We start from the raw sequence: 27,669 nt of genomic DNA, 5'->3' as shown, positions 1-27,669 counted from the left end.
TACCAGTAGGACAGACCTATCTCATTAAAGCCACTGTAGCCCAGCTCTTGCCTGCTTAGTCCCAGATCTTCAAGGTCCATGCATTTAAATCCAGGTGGGCACTGGTAACCTTCTTCTAGCTCTCTGGAACAGTGCGTATCTGGGATAGCTAAATTATTCCAGGTTACATTTCTGTGAAAAATACAAAATTAAGGTGTTACATAAACTCAACCCATAGCAAAACTAAATACTTGAAAACGAGAGGACTAAAGTGAAAAGTACATCAGCTATTATTTTTGCTATCTGATGTTCTTTGGTATATGTTATTTTCATTAATTAAGCACTTATTGTAAAGGGCACACTAACTGCCTCCTAAGACTTCAGTCTTATGTAATGATAGTACAAATACTAACAGCAGAAGTTTCATACCAATGCCTAGAGACCCCATCAAAAATGGAGACTCTCCAAGACACAGATGAGTTAACATACAGCTGCACCAATATGCAGTTTGGACACTTACTGCTTCAGGCTCCTTCGCAAATCCTGAGAGTGTGTTCAACTGCAGTCAATACTGTGACTTTGACTTCCACAGACATTACCTAAGCTAGCTTTGCCACTCTTTCAAAGGATCATTGTGGATGACTTGTCAGCCACCTGAGTATGTATTCAGCTTCTTATACCTTGGTCAGGCCAGGTTTCCACCACAGATAGATAGCCACAGTTGCAGGCAAGAAGTCAAATCATTACATGTTTAGTGCAATTAGTATCTAGGTATTGCTGTGACTGAAACAGATCTGATTCACTTTTAGGTCAGTCCAGTAATGATTTGGTAAAACAGGTGAAAAAATTTGAACTGGTTTGAACTGGTTCAAACTGATTTACGTTGGTAAATGTAACACTGAAAAACAGAAGGATCATGAGACAAGGGGCAACACTGCAACACAGTGTGTTGGCCATTTTTTACTGTTGCCAGAGGCTGAGCATCACTTGTCTTCCCAGCTCCTCTGGCACCTGGGGCTGAGCTGCTGAAAAGGCTCTGTCACACTGCACTGCAATGGGAATTCAGGTAGGTCCAGCGCTAAGGGACATAGAAGCTAAAAGGAGAGGGAGGACATGTTTGTAGCTCCCTGTCCTGTTAAATCTGTGCCCGTGGCATGTACATATAAAGATGGGTATCCAAGTACTCCCAAACTTTGGTAAGGAGAAGCTCAGGCAGTTGATTCCCCCTAAGGATTTACAGCACGAGTTAATAATCACAATACATAGTCCTTTGCCAAAACCAAACATTGGTCACGCCATTTCCCAAGAAATAGTTCAGTTAAGAGGTAACCTTAGCAAACCGCCCACCTCCATGCTGAGCAGGTCCCTGTTAGGGTCTACAAAGCAACACAGCACAGTATTACAGTGCAGAAGTGAGGATTCATGATGTGCTGTGAGTCAGCTGGGTAAACCAAAGAGAAGAAAGGTTGCAATATGACATAGCTCCAACTGTGCTGAGCAGGCGCACAGCTAAGCAACATCTGTTTTTCTCCTTGCTTGTATTCTCTCATCCAGTGAATGAAAATCCTGATTTTTGGTTCAGTCCTAGGGCAATTGCTAATCATGGTGGGTTCTGGTCTGAGAAAAAAACAGTCGATTTCCATTCATGTTCAGGTTGATTCTGACTTCCTAGTCACAGCACAGACTTTTGATATAGAAACACCAAAATGAATTGCTGAAAGTTACAAAGAAAATCTTGTAGCATTCACTCCGTTATCCTGAGGCTTCAGACCAGTGCCTTAAAATTCATCATTTTAATTAATCTTGCTTGTCCACAGAAAAGGTGAAACTTTTCAGTCTGCCCTTTAGTATAATTAGTATCCTATTGTTCTTCTGAAAGTCCTCCTCTTTTAATCTAACTCACAGATACATTTTGACAACTAAATTGGGTGAACAGAAGCTTTAATTACTTTATTTTTCTTGCTTTTATGCACTGCATGCAATAGCGATAATTAGTCTAAATCTGTCAGTGTGAATCAAAAGCTTCCTACACAATTTTTCCTAGGCAATTATAAATGCAGAGAAATAACTGTAGTTGTACCCATCCTGTAGTCATTTCTTCATGATACCAGGGAGCCATACATATCTGCATGGATGCACACACAGACATGTACAGTTCCAGCTGAAGTTTTAAAGAACACCCTCAAATTTAGCTATGTGCGTAACTAGAAAGACAGACAGACGCACAAGTATCCATGTAATCATTTCACTTTTTGTAAACATGCTCAGCACATGTCACTCAAGTATTTAAAAATTCATCTGGGCACCTTAATTCCTTTATGCTAGAATATGTTAATTCATACCCAGTTGTATGCTTTAAGTATGTTAGATTTATACTGCCACCTAAAAGCTGTTATAATACATAGGATTATCATAAGACAACATTTTATGAATATTTTCAGAAATGAAAATTAATTCACTGGCTCAAGCAGATTCAGAACCCCAGCTACTGGTAGCTAATGAATTTTACATTATGGTTTGCATTAGAAAATCCCTCAGATCCAAGAGGCTAGCAGCGTGAGGGCATATTATGAAAAGTATTGCTGGCTCAATCACTTAAATGCAAAGCACTCATTTTAAGTGCTTCATTTAAACCTAGGTCATTTTTATATCACATCAAATCTCCTTCTGAAGAAGAAAAGCTGTCTCCATGCACTGAGTATGATTTAGGCTAAAAAGGAAGAATCTCTGCTTATAGTACCTGTACCTGTACAGATACAGGCTTTTTTTGGACCAATGTCACCAGGCAATTTGTGTTCTGCCTCAAGACAGTAAATAAGCATAGACTAGTCTACATGGACTAGACATCTAGTCTAGAAGTGGCTAGAATATCACCATATGTTTTCAATATAAGGTGATTTAAATTGTTTTATTGCTTCACAGGCCATACTCAACATCAGCTAAGTACTGAGATGCTGATTCAGCACATAACTAGTTTTAAGCATCTCAAAAGTTCGATTAGGCAATGTGCTTAAATATCTTGCTGAATAGGGTGCCTTGATAAAATTACGAATTCTTGCAACATGACCAAAGAAATAATTCATCCCGATGGACCAACTGAATATTTCTATGCAGAGTATTCAATGTGTATGGAGTACAGCATCAACCCAACAGGTGAGCTGAGAAATTAGTTCTGCACAGGAATGCAAAGGATGCAGAGGGAGATAATTGACTCCACCTCGCTTGATAAGAATCCTTCAATAATAAGATTGTTGCAAAAGACATAGGAGTGCTACTCTGACATGTTTTTAACTGCCTGAAGAATGTTCTGACTACATACATACATACGTACACCACAAGAAGAACCTGAATTGATGCATCTTGGCAGTACAAGTGCCTGTTTTCTATGGCATCTGTAGCAAAACTGGTCTTTCAACCACTATGTGCTCATGTGTCGCGGTTTAACCCCAGCCGGCAACTAAGCACCACACAGACGCTTGCTCACTGCTCCCCCAGCAGGATGGGGGAAGAGAATTGGAATGGTGAAAGTGAGAAAACTCATGGGTTGAGATAAGAACAGTTTAATAATTTAAATAAAATATAATAATAATAATAATAATGAAAAATTGTAATGAAAAGGAAAATAACAAAGAGAGAGAAATAAAACCCAAGAAAGACAAGTGATGCAAATGAAAACAATTGCTCACCACCAACCGACCAATGCCCAGCCGGTCCCTGAGCAGTGGCCTCTCGGCCAACCTTCCCCCTAGTTTACTGCTGAGCATGACATCATATGGTATGGGATATCCCTTTTGGTCAGTTGGGGTCGGCTGACCCAGCTGTGTCCCCTCCCAGGTTCTTGTGCATCCCCAGCCTACTTGCTGGTGGGGCAGTATAAGGAGCAGAAAAGGCCTTGACTCTGGGAGACGCACTGCTCAGCAATAACAAAAACATCGCTGTATTATCAACACTGTTTTCAGCACAAATCCAAAACACAGCCCCATACTAGCTACTATGAAGAAAATTAACTCTACCCCAGCCAAAACCAGCACATTCTCCACCCTTTATTCCCTACCATTTACGTCATGCTCAGGTACCACACTATCCAATACATCCTCATTAACCACCACCACCCTTCCCATCCTTTGACACAATACACAGATATCATTCCCTTAGTGTATGGACCACCCCTGTGAAATGTTTGTAAAATGTCCATATATGTCCACAAATGCCCACAAAATGTCCACTGAATTCATTTAGTCCATGGCTTTGGGCTCCATCTGTTATGGTGGTCACTCAGGACAGGAGGGGTGGTGTGTTGCGTGGAATTACTGGGCATCAAAGCCAGCTCAGGTCGGGTCACTGCTGCAGTTGCACTGCTTCTTGTAAGGCTTGTCCTCCATTGGTTCAGGTGGTTCCTGCTATAGTAATTCCTATAACATACAACTCAAATCGTGGGTTACAACAATTTAGAGGTATAACCATTACAATCAACTTCTCCCCTTGCTCCTAGCCTGGCTAGCAACAAGTGGTTCCTGTTATAGCAATTCCCGTAACATGCAACTCAAATAATGGATTATTTTCACCCACGATTAAATCCCCTTGAGGTACACATTGGACTCCCCCCTTCTTCTGCATTACCCACCAAGTGCACCCAGGTCCTTGAGCAAAAACAGTCCCACGAATAGGTTTACCCTTTCCTGAGGAAGGAATAACCCAGACTGTTTTTCCCAACAAGTTCCTTCTACGTACTACAGGGATCTTATCTGCTTCCACAGTGCACAGGGGTTTTGATTGGGCAGGGCCAGGCTGACTGGCAGATCCTCTAGTGTTGACTAGCCAAGTGGCTTCTGCTAAATGTGTATCTCAGTGCTTGAATGTTCCACCACCCATTGCTCTCTGTGTAGTTTTTAACAGTCCATTGTATTGTTCAGTTTTCCCAGAGGCTGGTGCATGATAGGGGATGTGATATACCCACTCATTGCCGTGCTCCTAGGCCCAGGTGTTCATGAGGTTGTTTCGTAAATGAGTCCTGTTGTCTGATTCAATTCTTTCAGGGGTGCTGTGTCACCATAAAACTTGCTTTTCAAGGCCCAATATAGTATTCCGGGTAGTGGCATGGGTCACAGGGTATGTTTCCAACCATCCAGTAGTTGCTTCCACCATTGTAAGCACATGGTGCTTGCCATGGCAGGTTTGTGGTAGTGTGATATAATCAATCTGCCAGGCTTCCCCATATTGGTATTTCAGCCATAGTCCTGTATACCAAAAAGGCTTTAGCCGCTTGGCTTGTTTGATTATGGAGCACATTTGACATTCATGGATAACCTGTGCAATGGCATCAATAGTCAAGTCCCACCCCTTGATCACAAGCCCATTTGTATGTTGCATCCATTCCTAAATGTCCTGATGTGTCATGGGCCCATCAAGCTATAAATAGCTCACCCTTATGTTCCCAATCCAGATCCACCTGAGCCACTTCAATCTTAGCAGCCTGGTCCACCTGCTGGTTGTTTTGATGTTCTTCAGTGGCCTGACTGAAAAACCCTAGAGGTCGACCTTGAGTCTCTCCAGGTGCTTTCTGCCAGATGCTCCAGATGGGGCCGTTACCCCTGGCTGAGGCGTAGAGTACATTTTTTACATCTTGTCCTGCCCGGACTGGCACAAGGGCTACCGCATGAACTATCTCCCATTTCATTTGTTCAAAGGCTTGCTGCTGCTCAAGGCCCCATTCAAAGTCATTCTTCTTCTGATGGATCACTTGATGGAGAGGCCTTACAATCAGACTATAACGTGGAATATGCATTTTCCAAAAACCCACGACGCCTAAGAAAGCGTGTGTTTCTTCTTGGTAGCTGGTGGAGACATGGCTGTTATTTTATTGATCACAGCCATTGCCATATGACAACGCCCATCTTGCCATTTTATTCCTAAAAACTGAATTTCCTGTGCAGGTCCTTTTACCTTACTTTGGTTTATAGCAAAACCAGCTTTCAGAAGAATCTGGATTATTCTTCTCTCCTCAAACACTTCCTCTGCTGTGTTGCCCCACACAATGATGTCATCAATATACTGCAGGTGTTTGGGAGCCTCACCCTGTTCCAGTGCAGTCTGGATCAGTCCATGGCAAATGGTGGGGCTGTGTTTCCACCCCTGGGGCAGTCGGTTCCAGGTGCACTGGACGCCCCTCCAAGGGAAAGCAAACTGTGGCCTGCACTCTGCTGCCAAAGGGATTGAGAAAAATGCATTAGCGATATCAATTGTGGCATACCACTTGGCTGCCTTTGACTCCAGTTCATGTTGAAGTTCTAGCATGCACAGCAGCACTCAGTGGCAGTGTGACTTCGTTCAGGCCACGATAGTCTACTGTCAGTCTCCACCCTCCATTAGACTTTTGCACTGCCCATATGGGACTGTTAAAGGGTGAGCGAGTCTTGCTGATCGCTCCTTGGCTCTCCAGTCACTGGATCAACTTATGGATGGGAGCCAGGGAATCTCGACTGGTGCGATATTGCTGCTGATGCACTGTCATGGTAGCAATTGGCACCTGCTGTTCTTTAACCCTCAGCAACCCCACTACAGATGGATCTTCTGAGAGACCAGGCAAGCTAGACAGCTGTTTAATCTTCTCCGTACTCAAGGCAGCTAAACCAAAAGCCCACTGGTACCCTTTTGGGTCCTTGAAATACCCTCTCCTGAGGTAGTCTATGCTAAGGATGCACAGAGCTCTGGGCCAGTCACAATGGGGTGCTTCTGCCACTCATTCCCAGTAAGGCTTACCTCAGCCTCCAACACAGACAGTTCTTGGGATCTTCCCGTCACTCCAAAAATACAGATGGATTCTGCCCCTTTGTAATCTGATGGTATTAGAGTACACTGTGCACCGGTGTCCACTAGAGCTTTATACTGCCGTGGGGCTGATGTACCAGGCCATCAAATCCACACAGTCCAGTAAACCCGGTTGTCCCTTTCCTCCACCTGGCTGGAGGCAGGGTCCCTCTATTCCTGGTCAGAGTCTTCATTACTTGATTTTTGTAACTGCAAAACAGAAGTCCCTTCATCAGGGTCAAAAGTACAATCAGCCCTTCTACTCTGCCTGCTGGACACTGGAGCAGCAATTTCCCTGGATGGATGCTATTCGGCTGTTGTTTTTCCTTGCAGTTCCTGTACCCGAGCTTCTAGTCTCCAGGTAGGTTCACCATCCCGTTTCCTCATGTCCTCCTCCTGGTCACGCAGGAAGAACCACAGGCTTGCACGTGGTGTGCGCCACCGGTACCCTTTCCTTTGAACACAAAAAGGCTGATTCTTAATAGCTGAGGCCTTGATTGGAGTGCGTGAGGAAGACCTACCCTTCTTGGCTTGCTTGGACATTTTTTGGGTCAGTCTGTCCACAGCCGAGACACAGGCCCACATGGAGGAAGCGAGATTATCTTCATATTCTTGGAGTTGTCTGGGCAGTTCATCTATAGTTGGTGCCCCCATGTCTGTCCAGCTCATTATCACCAGGGTGTGGGTGTATGATGTCGGTGCATTTTGTACAAACTTTCGCCACATGGACCATGTGCACCAGATTTCATCCGGGTCTTTGGATGCCTGGTCATCACCCAGGTTGTTATAGATCACCTCTAACATGGCTAATTCCCTCAGATACTCGATACCTCCCTCAATGTTGGTCCATTTGCTTTGGGAATTTCTGAGTTCTTCTTTGAAAGGATACCTGTCCTCACTTGACAGGAGTCGCCACCAAAGACTGAGGACTCCTGCCTTTTTTCCAATCCCTTTGTCAATGGCCTTATCCTCAGCAAGGGATCCTAGCTGCCAGGCTTCCTTACCCTCTAATTCCCAACTACTGGCCCCAATATCCCAGCATTGGAGTAACCAGCTGAGAATTAGCTCACTTGGTTGATGGCTAAAATCTTTTCGCATATCTCGCAGCTCACTTAGGGATAGGGATCGGGTGGTTTCTGTCTCATTTATTTCAGTCTCTCCCTCTTCCTGTTCTTGTGACTGCTCTGCTGCAGTGCAGGCTGCCTCTTCTGATTCTTCCTCCTGCTCCCTCTTAGGAGAAGCTTCTTCATCCCTTACTAAACAAGTTGACTTCTGCTTCCATTGTTTCTTTTTAGTTACAGGGGCGACTGATACAGTGTCTGGTTTAGCCATAGTGTCTGTTGGTATGTTTTCCCTCTCTTCTCCCTGAGGGTGCTGCATAATATCGAGCAGTGTTTGGTAGATGCTGGCCAGGGCCCAGCACAGTGTGGTAAGTTGTGTCTCTTTGGAATAGTCACAGCATTTTTTTTTCAAACATTCTATCACTTCATCAGGATCCCATAGTTGTTCGGGAGTGAAGCTCCAGACCATTGGAGGTAAGAAGTTCTCTAGATACCTGCCCATATTCTCTCACATGCCATGCCACCCCGACCATACTCTCGTGGATCCTCAGTCATATTCCTAAATTGCTCGTTAACCTTAGACAAAAGTGACGCAACATTCCTAAGAAATACCAATAGAGTATTTTAACTACCCAAGGATGTTCAAGATACTGAGAAGTTATTGTAACGAGCGAGAAAACATCACAGAAGAAGGTAGCGAAGGTGCCATTTTGTATTTCCTCCACAAAAAACCTCTCAGAAGAAGAAGTATAATTGTTAATTGTCTCCATGAGATGGGACCCGAAGTACAGTAATGGCTTCAGTACAGAGCCCAAATACTGCGTTAAGCTCAAGGTCAGTGTTTTAATAACCAATCTCCCAGGCAAAACATCACTAATCACTACAGAGCACAGCAAACTGCAAAAGCCAACACCAATCTTTAACATGTATAGCAAAAAAAAGAGCATGGTGCAGATCAGATAAACTAATATCGAGAACTGATGAATCAGTATCGTGACCCGGAACTGTTAACAGATAAATCCCTTCTAATACGCTCTGGTCAATCTGTTATCACCTCAAACCCTTCGAGCCCCACATTGGGTGCCAAAAAGGACTGTTGTGGTTTAACCCCAGCCGGCAACTAAGCACCACACAGACGCTTGCTCACTGCCCCCCCAGCAGGATGAGGGGAAGAGAACTGGAAGGGTAAAAGTGAAAAAACTCGTGGGTTGAGATAAGAACAGTTTAATAATTTAATAATAATAATAATAGTAATAATATTGTAATGAAAAGGAAAATAACAAAGAGAGAGAAATAAAAACCAAGAAAAAACAAGTGATGCAAATGAAAACAATTGCTCACCACCAACTGACTGATGCCCAGCCAGTCCCCGAGCAGCAGCCCCCCGGCCAACCTTCCCCCTAGTTTACTGCTGAGCATGACGTCATCTGGTATGGAATATCTCTTTGGTCAGTTGGGGTCGGCTGTCCCAGCTGTGTCCCCTCCCAGCTTCTTGTGCATCCCCAGCCTACTCGCTGGTGGTGGTGTGAGAGGTGGAAAAGGCCTTGACTCTGCGTAAGCACTGCTCAGCAGTAACGAAAACATCCCTGTGTTATCAACACTGTTTTCAGCACAAATCCAAAGCATAGCCCCATACTAGCTACTATGAAGAAAATTAACTCTATCCCAGCCAAAATCAACACATCGTGTGAGTACAATCTCTCTTTCAGCACCATGTCTTTATTAGGGCCATTCTTCAAAGAGAGGTTTTGACAACTTAAGGTTTTGACAACAAATTACCCGAGGTAGCTCCTAACTTCCTGTTTTCTGTTAGCCTGATTTTCTGCCAAAAACAGAAATGGAGAAAAAATGGGATTTTTTTATTCTAGTATTCTATTAATTTTCTAAGATACTACCAGAAAGCCATTCAAAATTACCAATCTACTCATGTAGTTTCCAGGTCCAGAAAATGACAGAAAAAATTAAGAAGGATATTTATTTATAAGGTATTAAAAAAACATTCCAAACGGTCATTTAGGTAAAGAAGTCAATAACTAAAACCGAATTAGCTGGAGCTGACGGATTTTCTGTATTAGTTGAAAGGAACCCTATGTCTGTCTCTGCACCAAAACCAAGCACTGCACAGCTGCTGGCTAAAGAACTACTGCTTTGGTAAAAATACCATAGCAGACATAAAAAATGCCTGGTGGATCATGAAGCAAGTAAGCAGCAATTGTACAGCTTCCAAATAGGGAGCAATACATTAACTGGGACCTCAGAGGAATAGGCACTGGGTTCTGTGCTATTAATTTTCATTAGTGACCTGCGGGACTGTGTGAACCCTGCTTCATCAAAATCACACAAAACATATGCTGAAGGATGACAAAAACCTTTGAGAATAGAGAGATTATGTAGTTCTGAAGAGCTTAAAGGTTACTCTCAATAACTGTGATTTAATGTCAAGTAATGAATTCAGAAAGTGATAGAACCTAAATGCAAAAAGGACACTGCTGTATAGAAAGTACTAATATAGAAATAGGCTTGGATCACATGATTGATAAGAGAGAGATTTCTCTTTAAGATACCAAGAATTTATAGTTTCCTCTTCTGCTATATGAATTTAGATGTCTAACTCTGAGCACACAATTTTGAAAAAGGATTTCCATTCCTATACATTTTTCTATAAGACGCTTCTGTTTTGCCATATTGCCAGAACACAAGGCAAAAGCACCAAGCTAGTGAGAATATTGCAATAAACTAAAATAAATCCAGAAGAGAGCACAGAGCTCCATGCTGCAGAGAAGAAGTTCCTGAAGCTCAAATTAAATTGATTCTGGGACAGGATCACTCAATAAACATTTTCTGATGAAGTAATACTGTGGTTCTACATTGACTTTAGACAAGTTATCTCATGAGTATTATTAATACTGCTCTGTTACATTATGTAGGTGAATGATATGTAATTAATTTGTCTTTATTGTTAAAACCAGGGTGATCTACTTCCATGAAACACCTTCACTGCACCACTCTAGACAATTATTATAGCCCATGAACATTTTTTTAAGCTTTAAATTCTATATTATATCAGTATTTTATGAAATGAGATGCAATTTACAAGCTGGATTCATAGTGGGAAAATAAGGTCAGCTGTGTCATGAGCATCCTGATTTTAACAATGTTTTTGGAGCTTTCTTTGAAGCACCAAAATATAAATGCAAGATATGTATAGACTGGCAGATTAACAATAACAGAACCTCTCAGGTCACAGATCTGATATAGCAAATACTAATTTCTAGGGTAGCAAATACTGACTTCTTTCTTGCTAATTTCTTACTACTACATTTAATCATACAAAAGAACAGATTTTCACATCAAATGCAGAATAAGCTATATTTAGTCACAAACACTTTGCATTCTAGATTTAAAGCTCCCTCCTGCAACTGAGTCCATGCAAATACCCAAGACTTGTAACTCAGTTTGATTTCCTCACACAGATTGCTAGTGCCGTTTGGGATGCCTGATGGTAACCCTCTTAACCTTTAGATGCTGATTTAGGAGGTCGCAGGTCTCTGTAGGTCCTGTGCCACACCTGAGAGCCCTGTGTCATACTTTAGTGTCTTGGACACATCAGTTACTTCAAGTAGCACTAAATGCCTACACATGGATAACTGCATCAGGACCTTCAAGTCAAAAAAATGATGGTTCCTATGGTCAATAAGCCAAGTCATCAGCCTTAGTTTGCTTTCCCTCTATACCACTGTCCAGTTTTAGAGCACAGAACCTTGTTTTCCAATCAAGAGACTTTCCTTAAAGGAGATCATTTACAGAAATGAAGAAGAAAAAAAAAAGAAGATACTCCTGGCACATCCATCATTAACGGCTGTAATTTTATACAAATAAAAACCAGGAAATCTGAGATTAAGGTTCCTGTGACAACATTATACCAGTAACATTGTGCTAAAGGGAAGGTTTAAATAACTTTTCTATTTAGAGTATGTCCTCTTAAAAGCTAAAGTAGCTCATGCCAACTACTATACAGCTGCCAATATCACTAGGTAGTTAATATTTCTTTCATATTCCAAGTTACGATTGTTTTCAAAGACTCTGGGAATTTAAAAGATAGGAAGCCTAGATGGAAAAGTGCTTGCTTTTTATCTGACTCCTTGTAAAAAATAAAAGGGAGAAGGGTCAAAGTTTATTTGTGGCTCGGTGACAAGCAATCCAAGTACCTAGACAAATTTCCTTTCATTTGTCCTTTTAAATGTGTCTTTTATTCCCAAATCCGTATCTTAATTCTTACTGTGCTAACCCAATCAAGTCCATTTTCTCCAGTGGGAAGCTCTGAACATACAACTGCTATTAACAGACTACTTCCTTACACTACTGCTCTTTTTACAGAAAGACCTAACAATAACAACAGCCTCTCCTGCACAATTGTTAGAATAATAATAGTGTTATTATAATTGTTAGGACTTTGCTTCTATCATGAAGTTTTCTATTGATCATTATCATAATTATTATCACATTATGACCTCAGCTTAACAAGGAGGATACTAATGTATAAATCAGTGATATTGATATTTCTAAAATTTGCAGTAGTAGTTTATCATTATTATTGGGCATATTTTTTCACAGTGTACTCACTGTCAGCTAACTCTCCTGTCACTGAAGTCAGACACATATATAACCGTTAACTTCAGTGAAAGGGAGTCATACTGTAATTGAGTTCTATCGATAGGTCTAGTTTGGGCGGAAAGAGATTGCAACTTAGGACAATGCTGCTGCCGGAGTCATTACAGGTTCTAGATAATCCAATAACAGTATCATCCAAAATCACTGGTGATAGTTAAAGAAATTTCAGAGACTACCTCTCTGGCTTAAGGATTACAGATATGTCTAAGCACAATTCTTCCTCTGATATTTTATAATTTTAGCATTCCCAAGGGTCATTTTTAAATGTTATGTTTTACTTTTAGACGAACTTAGGTCTAAAGTCATCATGTACCATACTTACAGAACCAGTTTCTTGTTTTTAATCTGAGAACAAAATCTGTTTTATCTTTTAAACTCTAAGTGTGAAAACTTCATCCATATTTAATGTTTCTCATAATTATATCTGTAATTATAACTATAAAGCTTTCAAACCTTTCTGGTAACAGATTGGCTCCGATATCTATTTATTATTTTTATCACAGTAAAAGATAAGATAGGGCATGCTTAAAGGACTCATGACTTTAGGTACACTACAAGCACAAAGCTTAAGCTTTGGGAACATTCCATATTTTACATTATAACTTGGCAAACACAGATTTCACTACTCAAGAATTAGTAACTGAGGAGACTATCAGACAGCATCTGCTAGGGATAATTATACTCAAATCAACAGGCCCAAATAACTGAGGGCATCTCTCATCTCTTCTAATAATTTTTAATAAATCTTGAAATAGCAGGGAAATTCCAGACGAATGCTAATGTGCCATTAATTTTTAAAGAACAAGCAGCACAACTGGTTAGCCTGACATCAACCAAGATAAAAGAAAGAGCGAGCTGATACAAAGTCTAATTGTTAAAGAGTGAAGAACATGAATGTAATTAATGGCAGGTAGTATGGATTTAGAGAAAATAATTCTCATCATACTAACATGACTTTGATAAGATTATAGATTTGTCCAATAAAATTGCCTAGCTTAGACTTTGTAAAGCAATTCATTCAATAACACATGACTCATTAAAAAGTTGGCACTATATAATATCAATAAAGCACATGCTAAATGGGCTGAAAACTGATTAACTGACATGTCAGAAAAATACTTGCCAGTGAAATGGTCATCATGATCTACTGTAATCAATGAGGGAGAAACAGGTATAAAATCAAGAATATGGATAGAAACATAAATGACAATGAGGACAAGGCAGTCTGACAAGTTATTAGGATCATTTGGTTACCTGGATCCAATAAAACAAAATGTGCTTTAACACAGCCAAATGCAAAGTTATAGAGGTAGGATAACTGAAAGCAAACCTTATGGCCTATGGAATAAAAGGGATAAAAGAGGATGGAAATACTATATTATAGAATATAGATGCCACGTGAAAGTTTGAGATGAGGGGATATAATAGGGCATCCTCTCATATTTGTCCCAATAACATCATGGCAAGAAAGAGCTAGTGCTTTCCCAGACTGTACAAACAGAACAATAATGAACTAATGTCCCTCTCTGTATGGCACTCATACAAATTATAATTAATATTACATACAGGTTTTTTGTTCGTGTTTTTTAAAATATTTGAAAAATTGAGGAAATCATACAAAAACATGAAAATGAGAACACTGGAGAACATGCTTTGCAGTAAGAGACTTAAAGAGCTAAATAATGTTAGTTTATTAAAAAGCGTATTGAAAGGTGCCTCAATTGTTGTGTGTAAGTGGATTCACACAGAGAAAATACTGGGAATTAAGGTTCTGTGTAATCTAGCATAAAAAAGTATAACAAGAATAGAAAGCTAACAGTTGAAGCCAGACAAATTAAGATTATGAATTAGGAACATATTTTTTATCAGTGAAACAGTTTTTGGTATAAACAAAAAGTTTCCTGGCTTATAAATTGTTCTTCTGCCAACTAATCAAGAAGAGATACGTATCTAGGAGGCACACTGGACTCAGACGCAAGCTATCAGGTTTCATAGAGGGGAAATAAAATGAAGTCTGACTAGATGATCCAATTGTTTCTTTTGACTCTAAATTCAATATATGGATACTGTAATATTTTACTACTGCTAATATATTGTCTTTCAGTGTATTTTCCCCAAGGTATATAGATTTTTATATCTTATCATTCAGTTCAGATCTTTTATTCATTTTATGTTCAGTTTTAGGTTTCAGTATTGGGGTTTTTTGACAGTTTTCACAGTCCTCTAGTGTCTAAGCTTGAGCCTTTGTGGACAGAACTTGGAGATTCTTACTTTTTTGGTCAATTTTTTCAAGAAGAAAATTGTTTACATGTTTATTCAACAAATTAAGAAAAGTATTGGTCTTACTCCTTTTCTCCTCCCACCCATATTCAGTAATAAGGCATGATTAAATCAGACTGCCTATTACATGAGGCAGTAATACTAGGTAAAGTTTGATTTGAGTTTGATTGCAGCTTTTTTTCATTTCACACGTGACCTAAGTTAGGGTCTACAAAATGTGCCTTTGATGTTCCATCTATTCCTATTCACGGCACAGGAATTTTGAAGAGATTCAAATTAAATCACTGACCTTATCTCACACTTCAAGATGCAAAAATTCAAAGACCCAGCATCTCTTAGCTGAATCCCTAGAAGGAGCTGGACGATAAAAGGCTGCAGCTCTGCTGTCCTGACTTATCCCACCTCATTTTAGGCAATGAACACAGAGAGAGAGAAATACATCTCCAGAGGTTCGGAGGTCGATGGGTTCAGCCACACTCCAGAAGCACCCTTCTCCCTCTGCTAGCCAGAAAGGGAACTCAAGGCATTTAGGTTCCTAACAACACAGGTGCTAACATCAATAACAGATGACTCTGTACTCATGGCAGATTGCTTATGTTACGCAAAGCCAATGCTGTCATTGCCCAAATGAAAACAGGATGGTTGCGGCTACTTAACAGTTTTGACAATCTATTGGTTTGATCACTATTTACTGGCATTAGAGGAAATTAAATTCAAATCACTCTGTCATTATCCTTCAGAGTTACAAAGCCACTGAAGTTAACCACAGAAAAATGAGTAAAAGAAATCTTTCCTATGGGCAGTGCTGGAATGTACATCCAGGCACTAGAAAGCAAAGCTCAAAGAAGAAAATTTTCAGAAGTTCCAGTATGGATTTGTTTTTGAAGTAGTATGCATGAACAGTACTATTTTGAGATTTTATCAAATGCCACATGGCATAACAACTCTATGACAGCCCATTTTGGGGACTGCTACCATCAGTCACGAGGGAGCTGAATTCAAATAGCCATTGCAAGATATGTATGCTAATGCAAGACTTGTTTCACAGGAATCAAAACAACGTGAATTAATGGCATTCGCACAATGAAGGAGGCTGTCGCTGTAAATGCTAATACATAGGAAATAAACAGGAAGAGTTAATAACAAATCTAGCTAGCTTACACAAATCTGCATTTCACCGAGGTGTATCAAATCAGAGTTATTTACAAGCTGAAGTGATCTCATACCTATAGTACCTATTACAATCCAATAAAGTATTTCCTTAGAGAATTTAAAAGAAAGAGTGAAAACCACCTCCGTTCTCTTTTACATTGCAAGGACATGAACTGAAATATATGAAACAATCTAAGCTGAAGACTGCATCCATTTTGATTTTAAAGTATGTTCAGGATCACTTCAAAAAACCTAAGTTTGCATATCAGACTTACCTGGATTAAATATAGAAAAATACCTTCTGAGTAGCTGTCTACCAACTATAGGGAAAACACAAGGTCATTAAACTGCACTGCAGGATTTGAAACTCATAAGACTGAAGTTCAGCTGGGATTCACTTCCATCAAAGCTCACAAGCACTTTTGGACCCGTCACTCACAACAGCAGTTAGCTACAACTAGTGAGCAGGGGAGGTTTCCCTGGCTCTCTCTTTGCACCACTGCACCATGCAGTTTTATCTTGACAAACTTGCTGCTTAGACACAAGACAGGGTAATCCTCAGCATCATAAAAGAATACTGCCCTGAATCCAAATCTGACTACATGCAAAACAAATTCCTTCCTAAAGCTTTTGTGGCAAAGTGTCACGACTATACACAGGATGCCTTCATCAAATGCATTTACACAGGCCAGTCACTAATGTAACATCTGAAGTGGCAGGAGATGCAACTCTTAGCATAGCAAAAGAAAGGGGCTGCTATCCCTGAGCACCTAAGAACAAATTTTCAACATCATTCAGCTAGCTCAAAATGGAAACTAGCATTTGGTGACTGGCCGTTTGACTGGCCAGTTCCATTTGGGGGAACTGGCCGTTCCACCAAAGCTCTCACTTTACCTAGGAGAAAGCAGCTTGATCTCTCTGTTTTGTAGCACGACTGGTACACAAGGTGTACAGGAGGACTTACTGCCAAAACTGGCTCGCTGTTTTGTCTGGTGAAAGGGCTTCACTGACAGGGCATTACAGAGAACAATATCATTGAAATATGCAGCTGCAGACCTCCAGTAAGGTCAAATAATTTTGTTAATACGGGATCTGAAACGTTGCTGGGGCTTCAGGAAATCCAAATGTAAAAGCCCCAATTGATCTAGCCTTCAAGCCTACAGGCTACATCCAGCTCAAGAGAGAAAACTGAGTGAGCCATAGACAGTCCGTAACCAAAGCTTTTTCTTCAAATACCAGCTGACGAGCCCTTCTCATTAACCTGCCAGGTAGAAGGTGTACAAAAAGTTGGTCTGTATTGTAGTTTTAATACTGCCCATAGGCAAAGGCCATGATGATCAAGAAAAGAGGCAGGCAGCATAAAAGATCAAGCTGTAATAGGTAGTAACTCGTTCCTGCTGCCCTGGCAGGCAGCCCACATAAGGAGAGAGTGTGAGGAGGCTACGCCTTTGTTTGAGGTGAGCTAGGAGGGCAAGGATGAAGACAAGGAGCTGGAAAGGAGAGGGTGGGCAGTAAATGATGAATCTGTGAAGGAAGCTGGGCAAATCAGGCATCAGTGAGCCCAGCAGAGCCTGTTACAGCAGGGACAGAAGGGCGTCCGGTATTTTAGGTACTGGAAAAGAGGGAATGGGGTGCATTTGTGTTGAGTACAGTGTGGTTCACTGAGAATAAAGGCAGCTGATGAGCCTGTTCTACGCTAAGGAGACAGGGAGTGATGCTGGATTTGGGGGCTTTTCTGGAAATTTATTTAAAACTCTTCTATCTTATATGAGAGGGAGAGGGCAGGGGATGGAGGGACTGACTAGGTAAGAGGCTGGAAAAGCAGTGGTGGGGGAAGAGGATGTGTGTAAAGATTGAGTAGAAACATATTTTATGTTACTGTAAACCAAAAATGAGTAACACCTCTGACAGTAAGAAGTATGTTTTGGTGAGAGAATTGGATATGCCATGTGGGGTAGACGAAAAATGAAGTTGGAACATTCAAGAACATGCTCTCACCCCAACTCCAAAGTTTAGTTATACACAAAGAGAGAAAAAACAAGATTCTCTCACCTCTGCCCTAACACACAATAGTTCCACTCCTGCATCCAATCCTCCCCACCTTCAGTGTGGCCCCCTTTAAAAGGATGTAGCAAACGCAAACAGCTCTTCGGATGCTGAAAATAACGATACTTGACTTTTGTTATGTCAAGAAGGACCACAGTGAATCATGGAAAAATAAGGTTGGATATGAACCCTCAACAGGACATTAAATATAGTTCCCTGCCTCAGACTATTTCTACCTTTCCCAAAAGAAGTTCCCACAGCCTATTTTAAAGATCCCCAGTGGGGAAATTCAGAACCTCTCCAAGGAATGGACTCCAGTGCAGCCTTATCCCTACCACTACGAAGTTTTTTCCTGATATCCTATCTAACCTGAAATTTCGTTCCTGAAATTTAATACAATTACTTCTTATCCTAGTAGTAGTACAGAAAGAGACCAGATATCTTTTCTTTGTGCAACAGTTTTTCTCCACTCAAAAACTGCTACGTGTCTGCTACTTCCTTTCAGTTGAGCTAAAAAACTGCCAAATGCTCCTTATCAGCTCTGCTCTATAGATGTAAGCTCGTTCCCTTTTCACCTCCTTTAGACTCTCTCCAAATGATCCCTGCATGTTGTCTGATACTACAATTTATACATTTTTACAAGAGCACAATTCTGTTGATCTCTGTTCCTCCGTTATGCTCCCAAATCACTTTATGAAGAACTACCTCCTAAACAGTCATTCACAATGCTGTATTTGTACAGCTCGTTCTTCCTAAGTGCAGTATATTGTCCCTGCTGACTTTCATCCGATTTTTTCAGAGCATATCTTCAATTTGTCAAGATCATTTTCATTCTAATCTTGCCTTCCAAAATGTTTGCAGTCCCTCCCAACCTCATGTCATTCTCAGTGCAGTAAGTATATTCTATCATCTGTCATCATCCAGGATGTTAATGAAACCTCCAAATAGCACAAGACAGACTTATGTGGATCCCAGCTCTTTCCGTTCTGACAAGCCATTAATATCAACTCACTGAGCATGTTTTCCAAGCAGTTTTGCACCTATTCTATGATTATTTTCACCTTAACCATGTTTCTTCTGCCAGCTTACAAAAATGTCCTGTGAGATTGTTACAAAGCCTTTCTAAAATAAAGATATATGACATCCACTCTTCTCTCCAATTCACATGGTTGTTACCCTGCCATAGATAATTATATTGGTTTGACATGGTTTATTCTTGACAAATCCTTATTAGCTGCTACTCACTTCCTTGTTATCTTCCAGCTGCTTACAAATTTTTGTTTGTTTATTCACTACAGAATTCTTTCAGGGATAGAAGTTAAGCTTACCTGGCTTTTCTTTCCCTGCCTCTAATCCCTTCCTCCTTTTTAAACTTCTGCTGTTTTCCTGCCTTCCAGTTCCTCACACACCCTCCACAAGTTCTTGGAAATAATAAAATAGCTGAGATGATAGCTTCAGTCTGCTCATAAGTATCTCAGGATGAACAATCCAGCATTTCCCAGACCTCTTCATCGTATCATATCATATCATATCATATCATATCATATCATATCATATCATCATAGAATGGTTTGGGTTGGAAAGGACCTTAAAGATGATCTAGTTCCAAGCCCCCCGCCATGGGCAGGGACACCTTCCACTAGACCAGGTTGCTCAAAGCCCCATCCAACCTGACCTTGAACACTTCCAATGACGGGGCCTCCACAAATTCTCTGGGCAACCTGTTCCAGTGCCTTCCCACCCTCATAGTGAAGAATTTCTTCCTTGTATCTAATCTAAATCTACCCTCTTTCAGTTTAAAGCCATTAACCCTTGTCCTATCTACACACCCTTGTAAAAAGTCCCTCTTGAGCTTTCTTGTAGGCCCCCTTCAGGTACTGGAAGGCTGCTATAAGGTCTCGCCGGAGCCTTCTCTTCTCCAGGCTGAACAACCCCAACTCTCTCAGCCTTTCTTCAGAGGAGAGGTGCTCCAGCCCTCTGATCATCTTCGTGTCCCTCCTCTGGACTTGCTCCAACAGGTCCATGTCCTTCTTATGTTGGGGGCCCCAGAGCTGGGCACAGTACTCCAGGTGGGGTCTCACGAGAGTGGAGTAGAGGGGCAGAATCACCTCCCTCAACCTGCTGGCCACGCTTTTTTTGATACAGCCCAGGATACAGTTGGCTTTCTGGGCTGCGAGCGCACATTGCTGGGTCATGTTGAGCTTCTCGAATTGCAGTAATCCAAGGGACTGGGACATAAATCAGTTCAGCTTTGAGAAAGCAGTACAAAACTGAAAACAGTCACCTGGTTTTCAAAACAACATAGGAGATATATCACTCACGGAAACAGAGCTGAAGTCTCTTTTAGACCATGTTTCTTATTATTGCCTGTAACTACTTGCATATGCAGAAGTGACTCTTCCTTACAGCGTTTCCAGGCTAAGGGAGATGTACTGCTCAGTGATAACTGCTGTCTAACCTGTGAATGTCAGGACATCCACAGACTTCTCCATTGGTTGTCTGGCTTCCTCTTGCAATATAAAGAAGAGAACTCTTCCAGCTTCCTTTCTATTCAAGAAAGCACCCAATCGCCCACCTGGCAGATTCAGTGGAGAGCACTCTTATAATTCCGTTTTTCTAGTGATGTCTGGCCTTTCCCTCAATTTTATGATATACTGGAGAATGTCCTGACTTGCGGCATCCTGGCCTCCTGCAGGTTTCCCGTGGAAAGTTCAGTACTCCCCAGGCCTAAATTCTGTACAGCAATTATAAGGTAAAAATCTTGTGGATAAATATGGAACTTTTTGGAGTTGTGGTAGTTGTAGAGATGTGGCAGTTACATTATTGAAATTCTTGTATTTATAGTCAGCCAATTTCACCATAGTCTATAAAATTCACTCCAGCTTACTCAAAAGGAGTACTTACTAGCCAGAGAAGGAGAGGAATCCAATAAAGGTTGACAGGCTGAGTAGAAGTTCAATAAACTTTGATGTCTTCACTGGGACAAAGAATTGTGTAAACCCGAATGGCTTCAAATCTTAATACAGGTAAGCATGCGTCATTACTGAGACACCAAGTGCTGAGGTTATTGGGTTCCAATCACTCTATCGTAGATCTTCATGTCACCTTCTCACTCAAAATAGAGCTGGGCAAACAAAAACACTGGAAAGCCTGTGTGAAATGAATCAACAGCCCAATTGCTTTGGATAACTGTCTATGTAACAGTTCTAGACAAAACCAGGATTTCTGCTCAGAAATCACATGCCCTCTGAAAGTGAGGAGAGTCCACTCCTGAAGACTGCTTCCCTTGGGCACCAACGCTGGCCATCACCTCAGCACTCTCTTCCATCCTTTTGATAGGATCCCATTTGGATTGAATTACTTCCCTTTTAGTCTGATGCTGTATTTTTCTTGATTTTGGTTGGGGTCTAAACAACATCAGGCCTGGAAAAGCAAGACGACTTCTATTTCTCTTCTCCCTGAGGAGTTTATACTAGAGACACATCACCATTAGCAGAGATTGTGAATAAATCCCAAAGGCAGTATTAAAGCAGTGCTGGTTGTTCAACTAGCATCAATAAATTAATGTGCCCTGTTAAAGAAGTCCTGTTATGTTGACTTTTCAAGCTTGGTCTTTGATTTCTTCCTTTTCTCAGAAATCTAATTACTCATTCATATTTTCCCACTGCTGATGTGAGATGGTGTCTCGAATCCCTTTTGTTCTTTTTCATCATATTTATTTCCTCTATTAGATATTGTGGTGAACTTTCAGGTCCAAAGTCTTTGAAGCTGTTTTCTGACATTTTCGGGGCCTATCCATAGACAGATGGAAAGATGACCAAGAACCTCTTAGATCTTTCTATTACTCGGTAATTATTTTTCTTACCTGTTTTCCAGGGCAGTTCCTACTTTAAACAAGAAACCTTGCAAAGAAGGATTTTAAATTGACTGCCATGGTGACAAGGCAGACAGGTCTACAGAAATATTCAATCCATACCCTACTGAAAGTGTTAAAAAAAGGCTCTTAATGAATGACTTTGGGAGGAGAAATAGAGAAGTACTACGTTTTACGGCAGTTAGCCATATTAGCTTTCTTTGTTTTGATGAGGGAAGGCTTCCTTTCCCCTAGCTCCTGTGCAGGCTGAGAATTACAAAAGGAAAATTTACTGTTGTGGAATAAATATAATCTAATCATGCAGTATGAAAGTATTTTTGTGTAGTCAAACATGTCTTGGTAATAAAAATAAAGAAAACACTCAGCAGCTAGTGTGTGAGGATATATAAAATACCCTAACAGAGCCAAAGCAATGGTTTGGAAATAATTTCTCCCTCCTGTCCTTGTGGAAGTACCTTTTGTATACTGGAGGTGCCTGAGAGTAAATTACAGTAGATTTGGGAACACAATCTGTTTTCCCCATATTTGTTCACTTCTTTGAAATTAATCTCAGCTATAACAAAATAACCTGTCAAACTGCTTATAATGTATGGACTTATGTAGATAATTGGATTATATATACATTACATTCCAACCATACTGTGTGTCTTTCAAGCAACTAAAGAAGATCCATACTAAGGAAATCCATGTAATATACCGCTTATTGGCAGAAAAAAGATACCTTTTGGAGAAATCATCAGGGAAAAGCTGAGACAGCATAGTTGTAAAAAGTTAAGTAATAATCACAAGGGAATACTGAGTGAGAAAATTGTCTAGGAAGAAGATGGTGTTCCCTGTAGGGAAAAAAAAGTCTGGCAAAATAAAGAAGATTATAAGAATGAGGGGAAAAAAAGATTTATCATCAAACATAAAAAAAAAAACTTTTCAGCCTTTGGAAGGAAGTCAGATTTTGCTGATTTCACGGATGGAATGAAAGACTCAGACCACAGTTAGCTCACTTCAGTATTTCTGTTTGTCAGAGTTAACATTAGAAAATGACGGAGGAAGTAGAGAGACAGGAGGTCAGGCAGTGTGGGCGTCAAGAAGGATGGAAAGATAAAAGAACTTGCAGCAGTCAAAGAGGCAATGAGTGTCTGATGAGGCTGCCACGTCCTTTCAAATAAAAAAAGAATAGCAAGATTTTAAGACGCCGTTTTCAAAAGACACTTGCCTCCCTTATAATAATAATTCAGAAGGCAGCAGACTTTAAAAGAGCGATTTCTAAAATTTCTGAAATAGATGAAGTCTTGACCTCAATAATAAGACTTTACCCTTGCCGCCTGCCATAGAATTCTGCATAATACGAGGCAGATCACCTAAAATTAAAGTTCTCACAGGTGGCCACAAATTGGATGCTTTCATTTTCTAATCTTGACTTGGGAGCCTGGGATCTGGTTTGCAGAAATACTGAGTATTTACAGCTGTGGCTCATTAACGACTCTGAAGTTATTTAAGGCCAAGTACAGCCAACTTTGGCCACTCTCCATTGCCTGGAACAGAACCACCTGAGACAGAGAGACTGACTCAACTTCTGAGAGGAATGATTAATCCTCATTATAAAGTTGGGAAATTGAACCTCAAAGACAAAAGTAAAACTTGTCTAGGCAATTTTTTATGCTTTTGTGCTCTACTACATCCCAGCTAATAAAGTCTTCTGGATTCAGAAGTGGCATGTCGCCTCCTTTCTAACTCCATTTTGGACCAATGTCTGCCTCTAAATTGTCCTCTTTCGGCACCAGAACTGTTCTTTCTTTCTCTGTGTTTATTTTCCCAGCCCACAGTGGTTGTTCTTATAAATTCTGCAGTCAGCTCTGGGAAGGTCAGCCCTGACCTACGCAAAGAAGGCACAGCCTAACTCCACCCAGAGCTTCTACACTGCATTCCTCAAAAATTAAAAAAGGATCAGATATGTGTAAGTGTTCACAAGGTATAATGATGAATGTTACAGACAAGAAGGAGAAAGAAGTGGTTTCAGAGTAGGAATGAGCAGTATGCCAAAAGTAAGGTATAAATCCACATGTCAAGCAACAAAGAAAAAATGTATTGTTCTTTGTGTGAGCACCATTCATTTGTCAGAATAAATGAGGCAGCACTCATGTAACTGTAGTCCTCATATACAACCGTGGGAGCCATTTAAAGTTACAGTTCTGGTTTGGAGATGGCAAGAGTGATTAATTACTTTCTGAAGGTGCCTATCCCAGGTACCTAAAAAGTAACTTAAACTAGATTTCTAATTTTTAAACAGCTAAAAATATATATACTTGATGATACTGAAAGAAAAAGGAGTTAAGGCAAGACGTTCAACCTCAAATCTAAAATCTCCTTAATTCTGCATGCTTGACTTTTCCAACTTTATCCCAGTTTAGACAGGTTTTTATTTTTATGTACTGGATGTTTGACCCTTTTAACCTATTTGTGTAATTCAGCTTTTCAACAACCTAAAATTGAGGTGTTTCCATAAAGTTTTTCTTTTTTTTTTTTTTTTAAATAATGCAGTATTCAGAGAGCAACCCATGCAGAAGAAATTAGACAAAATTTTTATGGGCAACCTTAAAGTTATAAAGTTAACTTTCCGTATTGCAAACATTATTATGTCCCACTCCATCATTATCTGCTGATTTCAGGGAAAAGCTGTATTCAGTGACACAAGCAATTATATGATACCTGATTTTCCCTGTGTTGTCCATTCCACTTCTTGTTTTTCCAAACAACATAGGTAAATCACAGAATCACAGATCTTCTCATTACCACAAACAAATTTTTCACAAAGACTTTTTTCCCCCATGTCTTTGGGAAACTGTAAAAAAATCTGTGCTATAAAGATTTTCTCTTAAAAAAGAGGAAAAGTCAGAATGAAATATCTCATTTCCAGTCTAGGTGAAGATTAGCCCCATATTTTACTATAGTATTGATTAAATAAATAAGAAACTATCCAAAAGTCATTTTTTTCATTTAACAAAATACCATATAATGTCTAGGATATTCTTAAATAATTTTGTAATCTTTTTTATATCTGACGCTTTTAATAAACTCATTTTATATTTGATAGCTTATAGGCCCTAGTTTAGAAAAATCTTTTAACACAGTGTTCTGCGATAATCAGACTTTTTATTCAGCACAGTGGCAGATTAAGCGGTGGTTTGCTTTCTTATAATGTCTACTCTATTTATTTTATGTTCTGACAAATTCAATACAGGAATAAAAGGATCCAATTTTGACTAAAGCAAAGGCTACAACTCCAGAGCTAACGTTTCCCTATCCAAAGAAACAGGGACAAAACGAAGAAATAGATGTAATAGAATCTCACAATGGTCGAGCATACAGTCAAGCCCTCAATTCAACAGGACATGTAAGCGTATACTTATCTGTGATTTTATGAGCCATCCCAGTGACAAGAGGCTATACTGTACTTCAAGTTAATCTTGTGTTTAAGTATGTGCTGAATCAAAAACATGATGTATACTCCATCACCAGTGTAAAATATTAATCATAAGTATTTTCCAAAGGCTGAGTAAAAAGGGTCTTTAAATCTGAGCATCGGGTCCCCGTGACCTCTTAGATCCAGAAAGGGTGTGAGATTTTAGGGGTAGTTCTGCCCTATACGTCTGGCCCCACACCCAGACGTTCTGGGAAAAGATAGGAGAATACAGCAAAAGCTGATGAATCATCAGTGACCCGAATCAGCTGCAAGTGGCAATGCTCCTCTTAAAGCCTCCTCTGCTCTCCTGCTCTCTCACCCCCCCCCCCCCCAACACAGTCACTCACCGCCTAACTCAGACTGCAGCCAATGCCATAATTTGTAATCTCTCTGTTGCAGTTAAAACTCGTGTTTTTCATAATTGCTAACATTTTTGTTTCCCCAATTTATCTTAGTGTATTTTGTGGACTACTTTTAATCTATTAAGTCCAATTTACACCCACTGACACTAACTACAATTATACATATGCACTGAAAGAACAGCCCCACGTCACGCCTGCACAGGCTAACTCACCCTGGCTGTGTGTCGTCGGTCACGCAATGGTATGTAAAAGTTCCAAACATCTGCACTCCCAGGATCCCATACAGGAGGAGAAAGAACAGAAGGAAAATTGAAACGCTCCAGATTTGCTCTCCGGAACGCCTGGCAAAAAGATAAATATGACACTGAATGCATGGGCAATGTGAAGCCTCCTCTGAAAAGCTCCAGAATAGAAAAAACACTCACACAGAGAAAGTAGTATTTCATCCTGCAGAAAATTTGCCCTTAAAACTGATCTCTCACTCTGTGCAGAGATAGAAAAGGGAGCCACGATTTTTTCTAAACCCATAAGTTAGGGTAATTAAACCAGCTCTAAACTACAAAGGGTGGAACAAAAAAAAACCCAAATAAAATGTGTAACATCTAGCTTTTGTAAGATAGTATCTAATGACTTATACAGACAAGATATGATGATGAAGTAAAGTTGATATCAAATAAAGACCAAAAAACTCTTTCACATTACCATTACATGGCTTTTGCCATTACATGCTGTATCAAACATACTTATGAGTGTTTGCTTGCATGTAAGCATCTCTGTACATATAACAATACATGTACACTCGTAACTGTAATGGTTAGGGCATGTGCTCATGTATTTTTATTTGCAAATACTACCCTACTAGAAGTGTTCACCTTGACTATTAAGTGCCCATAATGGAACAGAATTTACTGCCGTTGGCTGAAAATTGCTGGCTACAGTTATTAGCAAAATGCTTTATGATTTATTTACATATTTCACAGCTTGGGAAATTGTCTAGGAAACTTGATGATTCCTTAAATATGGAAAATAGCAAGAATTTTTCGGCCAGAACTAAAACTCAGGAAGAAAACACCCATTAAGCATGAAGGGTCATTCTCTGAGCTGCGTAGTCAGTCTTCTAAGTCAAAACTGAAATTTCCTCTGTTGTTCTTCAGATAACAGCCTTACTTACTTCAAGATATTTGTTATCCTAGTTCTTGGCAGCTCAAAACGAAAATATATCCGGAATGCTCGAATCATAATGAGTGGTCGTGGAATCCGTAACATGCCCCAAGGTGACATCTGGTCAACTATTTCAGCAATTTCAAACACCTACAAACAGAAGAATCAGGAATTTTTCTTGATGACCCTGTCCTGTTCCTATATTCATTTACAGAACTTTTAAAACTATGAACACTACACATGATTTTTATTTTAATTTTCCATTTTCTTTTCGTTTATTTTATGGTTCATTTTAACCATGTTTTTTAAAAGAAAAGTCTCAGTAAATCCTTTAATCCATTTCTAAGTTATCCTAATGAAATTCCAAAAATATACTCTGCCTATGTTCGTAATGCTTCTGTCTCAAACAACTCAAGAAGACTGTGCAAGCTTCTGTCAGCTGCCTGCTTCTGTGCTAGTCCTACCCCACAAGTTTCCCACAACTTTGTTAAAAGTGAATAATTTACATTTCCAAATATGAAAATCAGTATCTGTTAATGTTGCACACCACTAAGGTTTTTACTATGACATAAAAGTACATATACATAGATTGCCTTATGAGTTGCAACATGCTTATAAATGCTCCATTTAATTCCAAGTGCATGAGAAAACTGTACATATTCTTCTCCTAGACTCCACTTAGGACAGAAATTTCAGCCAAGCCACAGAACAGGGAACCATTTCCTTAATACATTGACAGGTTAGGCACTCCATAAAGACTATTTAGCTTAATGATTGGGTGAAAATGTCTTGTTTTAATCCCTGTCTCTCACTCTCCGA

At 40.1% G+C, this 27,669-nt stretch overlaps 1 protein-coding gene across 4 annotated transcripts in view; it reads right to left on the bottom strand.

Annotated features, from left to right (window-relative positions):
- NALCN (sodium leak channel, non-selective) overlaps positions 1-27,669 on the bottom strand; it is a 266,845-nt gene that overhangs the window by 204,243 nt on the left and 34,933 nt on the right. For 2 of the 4 annotated variants that reach the window (XM_076361468.1, XM_076361476.1), the window contains 3 exons: positions 26,861-27,000; positions 25,902-26,030; positions 17-171 (listed from right to left, as the gene is read on the bottom strand). The exons of 1 other annotated variant lie outside the window; for it this stretch is intronic. In XM_076361468.1, the coding sequence (XP_076217583.1) occupies positions 17-171; positions 25,902-26,030; positions 26,861-27,000 (424 nt within the window). The remainder of the gene's footprint in view (positions 1-16; positions 172-25,901; positions 26,031-26,860; positions 27,001-27,669) is intronic. One more of the 4 variants, XM_076361480.1, reaches the window with a different exon arrangement.

Source organism: Aptenodytes patagonicus, chromosome 1 (genome assembly GCF_965638725.1).
Source record: "Aptenodytes patagonicus chromosome 1, bAptPat1.pri.cur, whole genome shotgun sequence".
Classification (NCBI taxonomy): domain Eukaryota; kingdom Metazoa; phylum Chordata; class Aves; order Sphenisciformes; family Spheniscidae; genus Aptenodytes; species Aptenodytes patagonicus.
This window is presented reverse-complemented; position numbering and strand designations above follow the sequence as displayed.